This window comes from Salmo salar, chromosome ssa10, assembly GCF_905237065.1.
Source record: "Salmo salar chromosome ssa10, Ssal_v3.1, whole genome shotgun sequence".
NCBI lineage: Eukaryota > Metazoa > Chordata > Actinopteri > Salmoniformes > Salmonidae > Salmo > Salmo salar.
Window position 1 is genome coordinate 125,052,763 of NC_059451.1, and position 19,337 is coordinate 125,072,099.

General features: G+C 52.9%; 1 protein-coding gene across 3 annotated transcripts in view; it reads right to left on the reverse strand.

The window, feature by feature from the left end:
• Window positions 1-1,496: 1,496 nt before the first annotated feature.
• LOC106561869 (E3 SUMO-protein ligase PIAS1) overlaps window positions 1,497-19,337 on the reverse strand; it is a 66,093-nt gene continuing 48,252 nt past the window's right edge. For all 3 annotated transcript variants that reach the window (XM_045688595.1, XM_045688596.1, XM_045688597.1), the window contains one exon: window positions 1,497-2,767. In XM_045688595.1, coding sequence (XP_045544551.1) covers window positions 2,444-2,767 — 324 coding nt within the window. In that variant the 3' untranslated portion in view covers window positions 1,497-2,443. The remainder of the gene's footprint in view (window positions 2,768-19,337) is intronic.

A 19,337-nucleotide genomic window follows, 5' to 3' on the forward strand; every position in this document is an offset into this window, starting at 1 on the left:
GCAATGCATATTCATGAATCACAGAATTACTAAAAGAAATATCATAGGACAATAGCAATGCATATTCATGAATCAAGCAAAACTAAGAGAGGAAATAATAAATAATACTGTGTACACAGGAAGGAAACAGAACAAAGGATAGAATGACGATATCAAAACCACTACGGCCCATTCCACACTGTAGGGCCGAACTGGGCCGAACTGGGCCGAACTGGGCCGAACTGGCCTGGTTCCACATCCACAAAAGTTGCTGAATTATTATTATTATTTTTAAGTCCTGGATAAGAGACGAAAGAAAATCCCCAAGCCATCACAGTACCGTCCAGGTCGGCCCTTTAGTGTGGACGCGGAACGTGATGCTGCTGTCACAGAATATCTCCGTCAGGCATTCAATAGGAACTCTAGCACAGTCACACTGACAACTCGAAATCCAAACACAAGGACACAGGTTACAGAGCTACTGGACTCTGGTGAGGTGAGAGGAGACAGAGCAGAGACGGACAGAGAGGACAGAGCAGAGACGGACAGAGAGGACAGAGCAGAGACGGACAGAGAGGACAGAGCAGAGACGGACAGAGAGGACAGAGCAGAGACGGACAGAGAGGACAGAGCAGAGACGGACAGAGAGGACAGAGCAGAGACGGACAGAGAGGACAGAGCAGAGACGGACAGAGCAGAGACGGACAGAGAAGACAGAGCAGAGACGGACAGAGAGGACAGAGCAGAGACGGACAGAGCAGAGAGACGGACAGAGAGGACAGAGCAGAGACGGACAGAGAGGACAGAGCAGAGACGGACAGAGCAGAGCAGAGACGGACAGAGAAGACAGAGCAGAGACGGACAGAGAGGACAGAGCAGAGACGGACAGAGCAGAGACGGACAGAGAGGACAGAGCAGAGACGGACAGAGAGGACAGAGCAGAGACGGACAGAGCAGAGACGGACAGAGAAGACAGAGCAGAGACGGACAGAGAGGACAGAGCAGAGACGGACAGAGAGGACAGAGCAGAGACGGACAGAGAGGACAGAGCAGAGACGGACAGAGAGGACAGAGCAGAGACGGACAGAGCAGAGACGGACAGAGAAGAGACGGACAGAGAAGAGACGGACAGAGAAGAGACGGACAGAGAGGAGCAGAGACGGACAGAGAGGAGACGGACAGAGCAGAGACGGACAGAGAGGACAGAGCAGAGACGGACAGAGAGGACAGAGCAGAGACGGACAGAGCAGAGACGGACAGAGAAGAGACGGACAGAGAAGAGACGGACAGAGAGGAGCAGAGACGGACAGAGAGGAGCAGAGACGGACAGAGCAGAGACGGACAGAGAGGACAGAGCAGAGACGGACAGAGAGGACAGAGCAGAGACGGACAGAGATAGCAGGCATGAAAAGCCATGCAGTTTGTTCTCTGTTCCAAAACAAATGCAACTTCAATATACTTGAGTTTTTTGTTTTGTTTAGATGACCTGGTGGAAAAAAGGGGAGTCAAAGATAAACCCTGCATGAAAATAGTGCTGACATTTAATAAGGTACCAACAGTAATACACCGGATTTAAATCATTCTGTCCTCCTCTCCTTTCCCCCACATCAATCATTTAAATTTGCTGTGTGTAACTATGATGCCAATTTCAATACTATTTTCCTAATATTTCTTTAAAATGTGAAAAGAACTAAGGATGGAGGCTCCAGTAAAGTGAAAGAGAAGAGAGAGATGAGCACACAAACCAGAGAAACCACAGTAGTGGATGTATACCCAGCCTGGGTACCAGTCTGTCTGTGCTACCGTTCCACTCGTTGTTATGCATGACAGCAGAGAGACTGCACCCAGGCTAGCCTGTGTGATCCTAGTGGAAACCACATCAGCATAGGGAATGCTTTTTACACAGCACACATTGATCCAACACAACTTAAAAGCATATAATAAATAATACCTTGAAAATAATTAAATACAATATTATTGACCACAGTAAGAAATGAACGTTTTAAAAAGGAAAAAAATAAAATCTACAGTGATGACGAAAAACAAACGGACAAATTCCTCTTCTCGCTCCGAAGCACAAGTCCAAACATGTTTAGAGACAAAAATAATGCCGTCGACGTGGAATATTGAAATAAAACAGTAAAAACGAAGTACAAAAGGTCAGATATAATCGGGGGAGGGAGGGGGGAGGGGAATGGGGGGGGGGGGGCACGTGAAGGAAGAGGCTGTGAAAAAAATCTTCAGTATCCACAGAAAAATATCAACTGAAGTTACTCATCATCATCATCGTCGTCGTCGGGAGCTTATAGATATAATAAGTCAAATTGAAAATAGATTTTTCCTCTCTGTACATTAGCATTGTTTTCAACTACTTTTTCATTATTCGTCTCCTTCCATTTCTATTATCTCCCTCAAGTTGTTTTCCCCGTTCTGTGAACGATCTCCCGCCTCCCTTCACATCCCTTCAGTCTAACGAGATCACGTCTGGTGTGGAGCCATATATGACCGCTGCTTCAGACCTGCTCGACTGGCTGTCCCCATCTCTATCCCTCTCTCCATCCCTCTCTCCATCCCTCTCCCTTAAACTATTGGATGAAACAAGACTAGAGCTGCTCCCGCTGTTGCTGCCCCCATTGGCTGCTGGCAGGGCGTTGCTCCCGCCCCCGGGGGTCCCTGGTTGGTCCAGGAACATCTGGGAGGAGCTATACGGCAGGAAGCGGTTGAGGAGAAGTTCATGGTCTTCTGAAGCCGAGGCAGCAGCTGCTGCAGCCATCACCACGTTGTAATGCTACAGAGAGGAGAGAGGAGGGAGGGTCGTCACCATGTTGTAATGCTACAGAGAGGAGAGAGGAGGGAGGGTCGTCACCATGTTGTAATGCTACAGAGAGGAGAGAGGAGGGAGGGTCGTCACCATGTTGTAATGCTACAGAGAGGAGAGAGGAGGGAGGGTCGTCACCATGTTGTAATGCTACAGAGAGGAGAGAGGAGGGAGGGTCGTCACCATGTTGTAATGCTACAGAGAGGAGAGAGGAGGGAGGGTCGTCACCATGTTGTAATGCTACAGAGAGGAGAGAGGAGGGAGGGTCGTCACCATGTTGTAATGCTACAGAGAGGAGAGAGGAGGGAGGGTCGTCACCACGTTGTAATGCTACAGAGAGGAGAGAGGAGGGAGGGTCGTCACCACGTTGTAATGCTACAGAGAGGAGAGAGGAGGGAGGGTCGTCACCACGTTGTAATGCTACAGAGAGGAGAGAGGAGGGAGGGTCGTCACCATGTTGTAATGCTACAGAGAGGAGAGAGGAGGGAGGGTCGTCACCATGTTGTAATGCTACAGAGAGGAGAGAGGAGGGAGGGTCGTCACCATGTTGTAATGCTACAGAGAGGAGAGAGGAGGGAGGGTCGTCACCATGTTGTAATGCTACAGAGAGGAGAGAGGAGGGAGGGTCGTCACCATGTTGTAATGCTACAGAGAGGAGAGAGAGGAGGGAGGGTCGTCACCATGTTGTAATGCTACAGAGAGGAGAGAGGAGGGAGGGTCGTCACCATGTTGTAATGCTACAGAGAGGAGAGAGGAGGGAGGGTCGTCACCATGTTGTAATGCTACAGAGAGGAGAGAGGAGGGAGGGTCGTCACCATGTTGTAATGCTACAGAGAGGAGAGAGGAGGGAGGGTCGTCACCATGTTGTAATGCTACAGAGAGGAGAGAGGAGGGAGGGTCGTCACCATGTTGTAATGCTACAGAGAGGAGAGAGGAGGGAGGGTCGTCACCATGTTGTAATGCTACAGAGAGGAGAGAGGAGGGAGGGTCGTCACCATGTTGTAATGCTACAGAGAGGAGAGAGGAGGGAGGGTCGTCACCACGTTGTAATGCTACAGAGAGGAGAGAGGAGGGAGGGTCGTCACCACGTTGTAATGCTACAGAGAGGAGAGAGGAGGGAGGGTCGTCACCACGTTGTAATGCTACAGAGAGGAGAGAGGAGGGAGGGTCGTCACCATGTTGTAATGCTACAGAGAGGAGAGAGGAGGGAGGGTCGTCACCATGTTGTAATGCTACAGAGAGGAGAGAGGAGGGAGGGTCGTCACCATGTTGTAATGCTACAGAGAGGAGAGAGGAGGGAGGGTCGTCACCACGTTGTAATGCTACAGAGAGGAGAGAGGAGGGAGGGTCGTCACCACGTTGTAATGCTACAGAGAGGAGAGAGGAGGGAGGGTCGTCACCACGTTGTAATGCTACAGAGAGGAGAGAGGAGGGAGGGTCGTCACCATGTTGTAATGCTACAGAGAGGAGAGAGGAGGGAGGGTCGTCACCATGTTGTAATGCTACAGAGAGGAGAGAGGAGGGAGGGTCGTCACCACGTTGTAATGCTACAGAGAGGAGAGAGGAGGGAGGGTCGTCACCATGTTGTAATGCTACAGAGAGGAGAGAGGAGGGAGGGTCGTCACCATGTTGTAATGCTACAGAGAGGAGAGAGGAGGGAGGGTCGTCACCATGTTGTAATGCTACAGAGAGGAGAGAGGAGGGAGGGTCGTCACCATGTTGTAATGCTACAGAGAGGAGAGAGGAGGGAGGGTCGTCACCATGTTGTAATGCTACAGAGAGGAGAGAGGAGGGAGGGTCGTCACCATGTTGTAATGCTACAGAGAGGAGAGAGGAGGGAGGGTCGTCACCATGTTGTAATGCTACAGAGAGGAGAGAGGAGGGAGGGTCGTCACCATGTTGTAATGCTACAGAGAGGAGAGAGGAGGGAGGGTCGTCACCATGTTGTAATGCTACAGAGAGGAGAGAGGAGGGAGGGTCGTCACCATGTTGTAATGCTACAGAGAGGAGAGAGGAGGGAGGGTCGTCACCATGTTGTAATGCTACAGAGAGGAGAGAGGAGGGAGGGTCGTCACCATGTTGTAATGCTACAGAGAGGAGAGAGGAGGGAGGGTCGTCACCATGTTGTAATGCTACAGAGAGGAGAGAGGAGGGAGGGTCGTCACCATGTTGTAATGCTACAGAGAGGAGAGAGGAGGGAGGGTCGTCACCACGTTGTAATGCTACAGAGAGGAGAGAGGAGGGAGGGTCGTCACCACGTTGTAATGCTACAGAGAGGAGAGAGGAGGGAGGGTCGTCACCATGTTGTAATGCTACAGAGAGGAGAGAGGAGGGAGGGTCGTCACCATGTTGTAATGCTACAGAGAGGAGAGAGGAGGGAGGGTCGTCACCATGTTGTAATGCTACAGAGAGGAGAGAGGAGGGAGGGTCGTCACCATGTTGTAATGCTACAGAGAGGAGAGAGGAGGGAGGGTCGTCACCATGTTGTAATGCTACAGAGAGGAGAGAGGAGGGAGGGTCGTCACCACGTTGTAATGCTACAGAGAGGAGAGAGGAGGGAGGGTCGTCACCACGTTGTAATGCTACAGAGAGGAGAGAGGAGGGAGGGTCGTCACCATGTTGTAATGCTACAGAGAGGAGAGAGGAGGGAGGGTCGTCACCACGTTGTAATGCTACAGAGAGGAGAGAGGGAGGGAGGGTCGTCACCACGTTGTAATGCTACAGAGAGGAGAGAGGAGGGAGGGTCGTCACCATGTTGTAATGCTACAGAGAGGAGAGAGGAGGGAGGGTCGTCACCATGTTGTAATGCTACAGAGAGGAGAGAGGAGGGAGGGTCGTCACCATGTTGTAATGCTACAGAGAGGAGAGAGGAGGGAGGGTCGTCACCATGTTGTAATGCTACAGAGAGGAGAGAGGAGGGAGGGTCGTCACCATGTTGTAATGCTACAGAGAGGAGAGAGGAGGGAGGGTCGTCACCATGTTGTAATGCTACAGAGAGGAGAGAGGAGGGAGGGTCGTCACCATGTTGTAATGCTACAGAGAGGAGAGAGGAGGGAGGGTCGTCACCACGTTGTAATGCTACAGAGAGGAGAGAGGAGGGAGGGTCGTCACCACGTTGTAATGCTACAGAGAGGAGAGAGGAGGGAGGGTCGTCACCATGTTGTAATGCTACAGAGAGGAGAGAGGAGGGAGGGTCGTCACCATGTTGTAATGCTACAGAGAGGAGAGAGGAGGGAGGGTCGTCACCACGTTGTAATGCTACAGAGAGGAGAGAGGAGGGAGGGTCGTCACCATGTTGTAATGCTACAGAGAGGAGAGAGGAGGGAGGGTCGTCACCATGTTGTAATGCTACAGAGAGGAGAGAGGAGGGAGGGTCGTCACCATGTTGTAATGCTACAGAGAGGAGAGAGGAGGGAGGGTCGTCACCATGTTGTAATGCTACAGAGAGGAGAGAGGAGGGAGGGTCGTCACCATGTTGTAATGCTACAGAGAGGAGAGAGGAGGGAGGGTCGTCACCATGTTGTAATGCTACAGAGAGGAGAGAGGAGGGAGGGTCGTCACCATGTTGTAATGCTACAGAGAGGAGAGAGGAGGGAGGGTCGTCACCACGTTGTAATGCTACAGAGAGGAGAGAGGAGGGAGGGTCGTCACCACGTTGTAATGCTACAGAGAGGAGAGAGGAGGGAGGGTCGTCACCACGTTGTAATGCTACAGAGAGGAGAGAGGAGGGAGGGTCGTCACCACGTTGTAATGCTACAGAGAGGAGAGAGGAGGGAGGGTCGTCACCACGTTGTAATGCTACAGAGAGGAGAGAGGAGGGAGGGTCGTCACCACGTTGTAATGCTACAGAGAGGAGAGAGGAGGGAGGGTCGTCACCACGTTGTAATGCTACAGAGAGGAGAGAGGAGGGAGGGTCGTCACCATGTTGTAATGCTACAGAGAGGAGAGAGGAGGGAGGGTCGTCACCACGTTGTAATGCTACAGAGAGGAGAGAGGAGGGAGGGTCGTCACCACGTTGTAATGCTACAGAGAGGAGAGAGGAGGGAGGGTCGTCACCATGTTGTAATGCTACAGAGAGGAGAGAGGAGGGAGGGTCGTCACCACGTTGTAATGCTACAGAGAGGAGAGAGGAGGGAGGGTCGTCACCACGTTGTAATGCTACAGAGAGGAGAGAGGAGGGAGGGTCGTCACCATGTTGTAATGCTACAGAGAGGAGAGAGGAGGGAGGGTCGTCACCATGTTGTAATGCTACAGAGAGGAGAGAGGAGGGAGGGTCGTCACCATGTTGTAATGCTACAGAGAGGAGAGAGGAGGGAGGGTCGTCACCATGTTGTAATGCTACAGAGAGGAGAGAGGAGGGAGGGTCGTCACCATGTTGTAATGCTACAGAGAGGAGAGAGGAGGGAGGGTCGTCACCATGTTGTAATGCTACAGAGAGGAGAGAGGAGGGAGGGTCGTCACCATGTTGTAATGCTACAGAGAGGAGAGAGGAGGGAGGGTCGTCACCATGTTGTAATGCTACAGAGAGGAGAGAGGAGGGAGGGTCGTCACCATGTTGTAATGCTACAGAGAGGAGAGAGGAGGGAGGGTCGTCACCATGTTGTAATGCTACAGAGAGGAGAGAGGAGGGAGGGTCGTCACCATGTTGTAATGCTACAGAGAGGAGAGAGGAGGGAGGGTCGTCACCATGTTGTAATGCTACAGAGAGGAGAGAGGAGGGAGGGTCGTCACCATGTTGTAATGCTACAGAGAGGAGAGAGGAGGGAGGGTCGTCACCATGTTGTAATGCTACAGAGAGGAGAGAGGAGGGAGGGTCGTCACCATGTTGTAATGCTACAGAGAGGAGAGAGGAGGGAGGGTCGTCACCATGTTGTAATGCTACAGAGAGGAGAGAGGAGGGAGGGTCGTCACCATGTTGTAATGCTACAGAGAGGAGAGAGGAGGGAGGGTCGTCACCATGTTGTAATGCTACAGAGAGGAGAGAGGAGGGAGGGTCGTCACCATGTTGTAATGCTACAGAGAGGAGAGAGGAGGGAGGGTCGTCACCATGTTGTAATGCTACAGAGAGGAGAGAGGAGGGAGGGTCGTCACCATGTTGTAATGCTACAGAGAGGAGAGAGGAGGGAGGGTCGTCACCATGTTGTAATGCTACAGAGAGGAGAGAGGAGGGAGGGTCGTCACCATGTTGTAATGCTACAGAGAGGAGAGAGGAGGGAGGGTCGTCACCATGTTGTAATGCTACAGAGAGGAGAGAGGAGGGAGGGTCGTCACCATGTTGTAATGCTACAGAGAGGAGAGAGGAGGGAGGGTCGTCACCATGTTGTAATGCTACAGAGAGGAGAGAGGAGGGAGGGTCGTCACCATGTTGTAATGCTACAGAGAGGAGAGAGGAGGGAGGGTCGTCACCATGTTGTAATGCTACAGAGAGGAGAGAGGAGGGAGGGTCGTCACCATGTTGTAATGCTACAGAGAGGAGAGAGGAGGGAGGGTCGTCACCACGTTGTAATGCTACAGAGAGGAGAGAGGAGGGAGGGTCGTCACCATGTTGTAATGCTACAGAGAGGAGAGAGGAGGGAGGGTCGTCACCATGTTGTAATGCTACAGAGAGGAGAGAGGAGGGAGGGTCGTCACCATGTTGTAATGCTACAGAGAGGAGAGAGGAGGGAGGGTCGTCACCATGTTGTAATGCTACAGAGAGGAGAGAGGAGGGAGGGTCGTCACCATGTTGTAATGCTACAGAGAGGAGAGAGGAGGGAGGGTCGTCACCATGTTGTAATGCTACAGAGAGGAGAGAGGAGGGAGGGTCGTCACCATGTTGTAATGCTACAGAGAGGAGAGAGGAGGGAGGGTCGTCACCATGTTGTAATGCTACAGAGAGGAGAGAGGAGGGAGGGTCGTCACCATGTTGTAATGCTACAGAGAGGAGAGAGGAGGGAGGGTCGTCACCATGTTGTAATGCTACAGAGAGGAGAGAGGAGGGAGGGTCGTCACCATGTTGTAATGCTACAGAGAGGAGAGAGGAGGGAGGGTCGTCACCATGTTGTAATGCTACAGAGAGGAGAGAGGAGGGAGGGTCGTCACCATGTTGTAATGCTACAGAGAGGAGAGAGGAGGGAGGGTCGTCACCATGTTGTAATGCTACAGAGAGGAGAGAGGAGGGAGGGTCGTCACCACGTTGTAATGCTACAGAGAGGAGAGAGGAGGGAGGGTCGTCACCATGTTGTAATGCTACAGAGAGGAGAGAGGAGGGAGGGTCGTCACCATGTTGTAATGCTACAGAGAGGAGAGAGGAGGGAGGGTCGTCACCATGTTGTAATGCTACAGAGAGGAGAGAGGAGGGAGGGTCGTCACCATGTTGTAATGCTACAGAGAGGAGAGAGGAGGGAGGGTCGTCACCATGTTGTAATGCTACAGAGAGGAGAGAGGAGGGAGGGTCGTCACCATGTTGTAATGCTACAGAGAGGAGAGAGGAGGGAGGGTCGTCACCATGTTGTAATGCTACAGAGAGGAGAGAGGAGGGAGGGTCGTCACCATGTTGTAATGCTACAGAGAGGAGAGAGGAGGGAGGGTCGTCACCATGTTGTAATGCTACAGAGAGGAGAGAGGAGGGAGGGTCGTCACCATGTTGTAATGCTACAGAGAGGAGAGAGGAGGGAGGGTCGTCACCACGTTGTAATGCTACAGAGAGGAGAGAGGAGGGAGGGTCGTCACCATGTTGTAATGCTACAGAGAGGAGAGAGGAGGGAGGGTCGTCACCATGTTGTAATGCTACAGAGAGGAGAGAGGAGGGAGGGTCGTCACCATGTTGTAATGCTACAGAGAGGAGAGAGGAGGGAGGGTCGTCACCATGTTGTAATGCTACAGAGAGGAGAGAGGAGGGAGGGTCGTCACCATGTTGTAATGCTACAGAGAGGAGAGAGGAGGGAGGGTCGTCACCACGTTGTAATGCTACAGAGAGGAGAGAGGAGGGAGGGTCGTCACCATGTTGTAATGCTACAGAGAGGAGAGAGGAGGGAGGGTCGTCACCATGTTGTAATGCTACAGAGAGGAGAGAGGAGGGAGGGTCGTCACCACGTTGTAATGCTACAGAGAGGAGAGAGGAGGGAGGGTCGTCACCACGTTGTAATGCTACAGAGAGGAGAGAGGAGGGAGGGTCGTCACCACGTTGTAATGCTACAGAGAGGAGAGAGGAGGGAGGGTCGTCACCATGTTGTAATGCTACAGAGAGGAGAGAGGAGGGAGGGTCGTCACCACGTTGTAATGCTACAGAGAGGAGAGAGGAGGGAGGGTCGTCACCATGTTGTAATGCTACAGAGAGGAGAGAGGAGGGAGGGTCGTCACCATGTTGTAATGCTACAGAGAGGAGAGAGGAGGGAGGGTCGTCACCATGTTGTAATGCTACAGAGAGGAGAGAGGAGGGAGGGTCGTCACCATGTTGTAATGCTACAGAGAGGAGAGAGGAGGGAGGGTCGTCACCACGTTGTAATGCTACAGAGAGGAGAGAGGAGGGAGGGTCGTCACCATGTTGTAATGCTACAGAGAGGAGAGAGGAGGGAGGGTCGTCACCATGTTGTAATGCTACAGAGAGGAGAGAGGAGGGAGGGTCGTCACCATGTTGTAATGCTACAGAGAGGAGAGAGGAGGGAGGGTCGTCACCATGTTGTAATGCTACAGAGAGGAGAGAGGAGGGAGGGTCGTCACCACGTTGTAATGCTACAGAGAGGAGAGAGGAGGGAGGGTCGTCACCACGTTGTAATGCTACAGAGAGGAGAGAGGAGGGAGGGTCGTCACCATGTTGTAATGCTACAGAGAGGAGAGAGGAGGGAGGGTCGTCACCATGTTGTAATGCTACAGAGAGGAGAGAGGAGGGAGGGTCGTCACCATGTTGTAATGCTACAGAGAGGAGAGAGGAGGGAGGGTCGTCACCATGTTGTAATGCTACAGAGAGGAGAGAGGAGGGAGGGTCGTCACCATGTTGTAATGCTACAGAGAGGAGAGAGGAGGGAGGGTCGTCACCATGTTGTAATGCTACAGAGAGGAGAGAGGAGGGAGGGTCGTCACCATGTTGTAATGCTACAGAGAGGAGAGAGGAGGGAGGGTCGTCACCATGTTGTAATGCTACAGAGAGGAGAGAGGAGGGAGGGTCGTCACCATGTTGTAATGCTACAGAGAGGAGAGAGGAGGGAGGGTCGTCACCATGTTGTAATGCTACAGAGAGGAGAGAGGAGGGAGGGTCGTCACCATGTTGTAATGCTACAGAGAGGAGAGAGGAGGGAGGGTCGTCACCATGTTGTAATGCTACAGAGAGGAGAGAGGAGGGAGGGTCGTCACCATGTTGTAATGCTACAGAGAGGAGAGAGGAGGGAGGGTCGTCACCATGTTGTAATGCTACAGAGAGGAGAGAGGAGGGAGGGTCGTCACCATGTTGTAATGCTACAGAGAGGAGAGAGGAGGGAGGGTCGTCACCATGTTGTAATGCTACAGAGAGGAGAGAGGAGGGAGGGTCGTCACCATGTTGTAATGCTACAGAGAGGAGAGAGGAGGGAGGGTCGTCACCATGTTGTAATGCTACAGAGAGGAGAGAGGAGGGAGGGTCGTCACCATGTTGTAATGCTACAGAGAGGAGAGAGGAGGGAGGGTCGTCACCATGTTGTAATGCTACAGAGAGGAGAGAGGAGGGAGGGTCGTCACCATGTTGTAATGCTACAGAGAGGAGAGAGGAGGGAGGGTCGTCACCATGTTGTAATGCTACAGAGAGGAGAGAGGAGGGAGGGTCGTCACCATGTTGTAATGCTACAGAGAGGAGAGAGGAGGGAGGGTCGTCACCATGTTGTAATGCTACAGAGAGGAGAGAGGAGGGAGGGTCGTCACCATGTTGTAATGCTACAGAGAGGAGAGAGGAGGGAGGGTCGTCACCATGTTGTAATGCTACAGAGAGGAGAGAGGAGGGAGGGTCGTCACCATGTTGTAATGCTACAGAGAGGAGAGAGGAGGGAGGGTCGTCACCATGTTGTAATGCTACAGAGAGGAGAGAGGAGGGAGGGTCGTCACCATGTTGTAATGCTACAGAGAGGAGAGAGGAGGGAGGGTCGTCACCATGTTGTAATGCTACAGAGAGGAGAGAGGAGGGAGGGTCGTCACCATGTTGTAATGCTACAGAGAGGAGAGAGGAGGGAGGGTCGTCACCATGTTGTAATGCTACAGAGAGGAGAGAGGAGGGAGGGTCGTCACCATGTTGTAATGCTACAGAGAGGAGAGAGGAGGGAGGGTCGTCACCATGTTGTAATGCTACAGAGAGGAGAGAGGAGGGAGGGTCGTCACCATGTTGTAATGCTACAGAGAGGAGAGAGGAGGGAGGGTCGTCACCATGTTGTAATGCTACAGAGAGGAGAGAGGAGGGAGGGTCGTCACCATGTTGTAATGCTACAGAGAGGAGAGAGGAGGGAGGGTCGTCACCATGTTGTAATGCTACAGAGAGGAGAGAGGAGGGAGGGTCGTCACCATGTTGTAATGCTACAGAGAGGAGAGAGGAGGGAGGGTCGTCACCATGTTGTAATGCTACAGAGAGGAGAGAGGAGGGAGGGTCGTCACCATGTTGTAATGCTACAGAGAGGAGAGAGGAGGGAGGGTCGTCACCATGTTGTAATGCTACAGAGAGGAGAGAGGAGGGAGGGTCGTCACCATGTTGTAATGCTACAGAGAGGAGAGAGGAGGGAGGGTCGTCACCATGTTGTAATGCTACAGAGAGGAGAGAGGAGGGAGGGTCGTCACCATGTTGTAATGCTACAGAGAGGAGAGAGGAGGGAGGGTCGTCACCATGTTGTAATGCTACAGAGAGGAGAGAGGAGGGAGGGTCGTCACCATGTTGTAATGCTACAGAGAGGAGAGAGGAGGGAGGGTCGTCACCATGTTGTAATGCTACAGAGAGGAGAGAGGAGGGAGGGTCGTCACCATGTTGTAATGCTACAGAGAGGAGAGAGGAGGGAGGGTCGTCACCATGTTGTAATGCTACAGAGAGGAGAGAGGAGGGAGGGTCGTCACCATGTTGTAATGCTACAGAGAGGAGAGAGGAGGGAGGGTCGTCACCATGTTGTAATGCTACAGAGAGGAGAGAGGAGGGAGGGTCGTCACCATGTTGTAATGCTACAGAGAGGAGAGAGGAGGGAGGGTCGTCACCATGTTGTAATGCTACAGAGAGGAGAGAGGAGGGAGGGTCGTCACCATGTTGTAATGCTACAGAGAGGAGAGAGGAGGGAGGGTCGTCACCACGTTGTAATGCTACAGAGAGGAGAGAGGAGGGAGGGTCGTCACCATGTTGTAATGCTACAGAGAGGAGAGAGGAGGGAGGGTCGTCACCATGTTGTAATGCTACAGAGAGGAGAGAGGAGGGAGGGTCGTCACCATGTTGTAATGCTACAGAGAGGAGAGAGGAGGGAGGGTCGTCACCATGTTGTAATGCTACAGAGAGGAGAGAGGAGGGAGGGTCGTCACCATGTTGTAATGCTACAGAGAGGAGAGAGGAGGGAGGGTCGTCACCATGTTGTAATGCTACAGAGAGGAGAGAGGAGGGAGGGTCGTCACCATGTTGTAATGCTACAGAGAGGAGAGAGGAGGGAGGGTCGTCACCATGTTGTAATGCTACAGAGAGGAGAGAGGAGGGAGGGTCGTCACCACGTTGTAATGCTACAGAGAGGAGAGAGGAGGGAGGGTCGTCACCATGTTGTAATGCTACAGAGAGGAGAGAGGAGGGAGGGTCGTCACCACGTTGTAATGCTACAGAGAGGAGAGAGGAGGGAGGGTCGTCACCATGTTGTAATGCTACAGAGAGGAGAGAGGAGGGAGGGTCGTCACCATGTTGTAATGCTACAGAGAGGAGAGAGGAGGGAGGGTCGTCACCATGTTGTAATGCTACAGAGAGGAGAGAGGAGGGAGGGTCGTCACCATGTTGTAATGCTACAGAGAGGAGAGAGGAGGGAGGGTCGTCACCATGTTGTAATGCTACAGAGAGGAGAGAGGAGGGAGGGTCGTCACCATGTTGTAATGCTACAGAGAGGAGAGAGGAGGGAGGGTCGTCACCATGTTGTAATGCTACAGAGAGGAGAGAGGAGGGAGGGTCGTCACCATGTTGTAATGCTACAGAGAGGAGAGAGGAGGGAGGGTCGTCACCATGTTGTAATGCTACAGAGAGGAGAGAGGAGGGAGGGTCGTCACCATGTTGTAATGCTACAGAGAGGAGAGAGGAGGGAGGGTCGTCACCATGTTGTAATGCTACAGAGAGGAGAGAGGAGGAGAGGGTCGTCACCATGTTGTAATGCTACAGAGAGGAGAGAGGAGGGAGGGTCGTCACCATGTTGTAATGCTACAGAGAGGAGAGAGGAGGGAGGGTCGTCACCATGTTGTAATGCTACAGAGAGGAGAGAGGAGGGAGGGTCGTCACCATGTTGTAATGCTACAGAGAGGAGAGAGGAGGGAGGGTCGTCACCATGTTGTAATGCTACAGAGAGGAGAGAGGAGGGAGGGTCGTCACCATGTTGTAATGCTACAGAGAGGAGAGAGGAGGGAGGGTCGTCACCATGTTGTAATGCTACAGAGAGGAGAGAGGAGGGAGGGTCGTCACCATGTTGTAATGCTACAGAGAGGAGAGAGGAGGGAGGGTCGTCACCATGTTGTAATGCTACAGAGAGGAGAGAGGAGGGAGGGTCGTCACCATGTTGTAATGCTACAGAGAGGAGAGAGGAGGGAGGGTCGTCACCATGTTGTAATGCTACAGAGAGGAGAGAGGAGGGAGGGTCGTCACCATGTTGTAATGCTACAGAGAGGAGAGAGGAGGGAGGGTCGTCACCATGTTGTAATGCTACAGAGAGGAGAGAGGAGGGAGGGTCGTCACCATGTTGTAATGCTACAGAGAGGAGAGAGGAGGGAGGGTCGTCACCATGTTGTAATGCTACAGAGAGGAGAGAGGAGGGAGGGTCGTCACCATGTTGTAATGCTACAGAGAGGAGAGAGGAGGGAGGGTCGTCACCATGTTGTAATGCTACAGAGAGGAGAGAGGAGGGAGGGTCGTCACCATGTTGTAATGCTACAGAGAGGAGAGAGGAGGGAGGGTCGTCACCATGTTGTAATGCTACAGAGAGGAGAGAGGAGGGAGGGTCGTCACCATGTTGTAATGCTACAGAGAGGAGAGAGGAGGGAGGGTCGTCACCATGTTGTAATGCTACAGAGAGGAGAGAGGAGGGAGGGTCGTCACCATGTTGTAATGCTACAGAGAGGAGAGAGGAGGGAGGGTCGTCACCATGTTGTAATGCTACAGAGAGGAGAGAGGAGGGAGGGTCGTCACCATGTTGTAATGCTACAGAGAGGAGAGAGGAGGGAGGGTCGTCACCATGTTGTAATGCTACAGAGAGGAGAGAGGAGGGAGGGTCGTCACCATGTTGTAATGCTACAGAGAGGAGAGAGGAGGGAGGGTCGTCACCATGTTGTAATGCTACAGAGAGGAGAGAGGAGGGAGGGTCGTCACCACGTTGTAATGCTACAGAGAGGAGAGAGAGGAGGGAGGGTCGTCACCATGTTGTAATGCTACAGAGAGGAGAGAGGAGGGAGGGTCGTCACCATGTTGTAATGCTACAGAGAGGAGAGAGGAGGGAGGGTCGTCACCATGTTGTAATGCTACAGAGAGGAGAGAGGAGGGAGGGTCGTCACCATGTTGTAATGCTACAGAGAGGAGAGAGGAGGGAGGGTCGTCACCATGTTGTAATGCTACAGAGAGGAGAGAGGAGGGAGGGTCGTCACCATGTTGTAATGCTACAGAGAGGAGAGAGGAGGGAGGGTCGTCACCATGTTGTAATGCTACAGAGAGGAGAGAGGAGGGAGGGTCGTCACCATGTTGTAATGCTACAGAGAGGAGAGAGGAGGGAGGGTCGTCACCATGTTGTAATGCTACAGAGAGGAGAGAGGAGGGAGGGTCGTCACCATGTTGTAATGCTACAGAGAGGAGAGAGGAGGGAGGGTCGTCACCATGTTGTAATGCTACAGAGAGGAGAGAGGAGGGAGGGTCGTCACCACGTTGTAATGCTACAGAGAGGAGAGAGGAGGGAGGGTCGTCACCATGTTGTAATGCTACAGAGAGGAGAGAGGAGGGAGGGTCGTCACCATGTTGTAATGCTACAGAGAGGAGAGAGGAGGGAGGGTCGTCACCATGTTGTAATGCTACAGAGAGGAGAGAGGAGGGAGGGTCGTCACCATGTTGTAATGCTACAGAGAGGAGAGAGGAGGGAGGGTCGTCACCATGTTGTAATGCTACAGAGAGGAGAGAGGAGGGAGGGTCGTCACCATGTTGTAATGCTACAGAGAGGAGAGAGGAGGGAGGGTCGTCACCATGTTGTAATGCTACAGAGAGGAGAGAGGAGGGAGGGTCGTCACCATGTTGTAATGCTACAGAGAGGAGAGAGGAGGGAGGGTCGTCACCATGTTGTAATGCTACAGAGAGGAGAGAGGAGGGAGGGTCGTCACCACGTTGTAATGCTACAGAGAGGAGAGAGGAGGGAGGGTCGTCACCATGTTGTAATGCTACAGAGAGGAGAGAGGAGGGAGGGTCGTCACCACGTTGTAATGCTACAGAGAGGAGAGAGGAGGGAGGGTCGTCACCATGTTGTAATGCTACAGAGAGGAGAGAGGAGGGAGGGTCGTCACCATGTTGTAATGCTACAGAGAGGAGAGAGGAGGGAGGGTCGTCACCATGTTGTAATGCTACAGAGAGGAGAGAGGAGGGAGGGTCGTCACCATGTTGTAATGCTACAGAGAGGAGAGAGGAGGGAGGGTCGTCACCATGTTGTAATGCTACAGAGAGGAGAGAGGAGGGAGGGTCGTCACCATGTTGTAATGCTACAGAGAGGAGAGAGGAGGGAGGGTCGTCACCATGTTGTAATGCTACAGAGAGGAGAGAGGAGGGAGGGTCGTCACCATGTTGTAATGCTACAGAGAGGAGAGAGGAGGGAGGGTCGTCACCATGTTGTAATGCTACAGAGAGGAGAGAGGAGGGAGGGTCGTCACCATGTTGTAATGCTACAGAGAGGAGAGAGGAGGGAGGGTCGTCACCATGTTGTAATGCTACAGAGAGGAGAGAGGAGGGAGGGTCGTCACCATGTTGTAATGCTACAGAGAGGAGAGAGGAGGGAGGGTCGTCACCATGTTGTAATGCTACAGAGAGGAGAGAGGAGGGAGGGTCGTCACCATGTTGTAATGCTACAGAGAGGAGAGAGGAGGGAGGGTCGCCACCATGTTGTAATGCTACAGAGAGGAGAGAGGAGGGAGGGTCGTCACCATGTTGTAATGCTACAGAGAGGAGAGAGGAGGGAGGGTCGTCACCATGTTGTAATGCTACAGAGAGGAGAGAGGAGGGAGGGTCGTCACCATGTTGTAATGCTACAGAGAGGAGAGAGGAGGGAGGGTCGTCACCATGTTGTAATGCTACAGAGAGGAGAGAGGAGGGAGGGTCGTCACCATGTTGTAATGCTACAGAGAGGAGAGAGGAGGGAGGGTCGTCACCATGTTGTAATGCTACAGAGAGGAGAGAGGAGGGAGGGTCGTCACCATGTTGTAATGCTACAGAGAGGAGAGAGGAGGGAGGGTCGTCACCATGTTGTAATGCTACAGAGAGGAGAGAGGAGGGAGGGTCGTCACCATGTTGTAATGCTACAGAGAGGAGAGAGGAGGGAGGGTCGTCACCATGTTGTAATGCTACAGAGAGGAGAGAGGAGGGAGGGTCGTCACCATGTTGTAATGCTACAGAGAGGAGAGAGGAGGGAGGGTCGTCACCATGTTGTAATGCTACAGAGAGGAGAGAGGAGGGAGGGTCGTCACCACGTTGTAATGCTACAGAGAGGAGAGAGGAGGGAGGGTCGTCACCATGTTGTAATGCTACAGAGAGGAGAGAGGAGGGAGGGTCGTCACCATGTTGTAATGCTACAGAGAGGAGAGAGGAGGGAGGGTCGTCACCATGTTGTAATGCTACAGAGAGGAGAGAGGAGGGAGGGTCGTCCACCATGTTGTAATGCTACAGAGAGGAGAGAGGAGGGAGGGTCGCCACCATGTTGTAATGCTACAGAGAGGAGAGAGGAGGGAGGGTCGTCACCATGTTGTAATGCTACAGAGAGGAGAGAGGAGGGAGGGTCGTCACCATGTTGTAATGCTACAGAGAGGAGAGAGGAGGGAGGGTCGTCACCATGTTGTAATGCTACAGAGAGGAGAGAGGAGGGAGGGTCGTCACCATGTTGTAATGCTACAGAGAGGAGAGAGGAGGGAGGGTCGTCACCATGTTGTAATGCTACAGAGAGGAGAGAGGAGGGAGGGTCGTCACCATGTTGTAATGCTACAGAGAGGAGAGAGGAGGGAGGGTCGTCACCATGTTGTAATGCTACAGAGAGGAGAGAGGAGGGAGGGTCGTCACCATGTTGTAATGCTACAGAGAGGAGAGAGGAGGGAGGGTCGTCACCATGTTGTAATGCTACAGAGAGGAGAGAGGAGGGAGGGTCGTCACCATGTTGTAATGCTACAGAGAGGAGAGAGGAGGGAGGGTCGTCACCATGTTGTAATGCTACAGAGAGGAGAGAGGAGGGAGGGTCGTCACCATGTTGTAATGCTACAGAGAGGAGAGAGGAGGGAGGGTCGTCACCATGTTGTAATGCTACAGAGAGGAGAGAGGAGGGAGGGTCGTCACCATGTTGTAATGCTACAGAGAGGAGAGAGGAGGGAGGGTCGCCACCATGTTGTAATGCTACAGAGAGGAGAGAGGAGGGAGGGTCGTCACCATGTTGTAATGCTACAGAGAGGAGAGAGGAGGGAGGGTCGTCACCATGTTGTAATGCTACAGAGAGGAGAGAGGAGGGAGGGTCGTCACCATGTTGTAATGCTACAGAGAGGAGAGAGGAGGGAGGGTCGTCACCATGTTGTAATGCTACAGAGAGGAGAGAGGAGGGAGGGTCGTCACCATGTTGTAATGCTACAGAGAGGAGAGAGGAGGGAGGGTCGTCACCATGTTGTAATGCTACAGAGAGGAGAGAGGAGGGAGGGTCGTCACCATGTTGTAATGCTACAGAGAGGAGAGAGGAGGGAGGGTCGTCACCATGTTGTAATGCTACAGAGAGGAGAGAGGAGGGAGGGTCGTCACCATGTTGTAATGCTACAGAGAGGAGAGAGGAGGGAGGGTCGTCACCACGTTGTAATGCTACAGAGAGGAGAGAGGAGGGAGGGTCGTCACCATGTTGTAATGCTACAGAGAGGAGAGAGGAGGGAGGGTCGTCACCATGTTGTAATGCTACAGAGAGGAGAGAGGAGGGAGGGTCGTCACCATGTTGTAATGCTACAGAGAGGAGAGAGGAGGGAGGGTCGTCACCATGTTGTAATGCTACAGAGAGGAGAGAGGAGGGAGGGTCGTCACCATGTTGTAATGCTACAGAGAGGAGAGAGGAGGGAGGGTCGTCACCATGTTGTAATGCTACAGAGAGGAGAGAGGAGGGAGGGTCGTCACCATGTTGTAATGCTA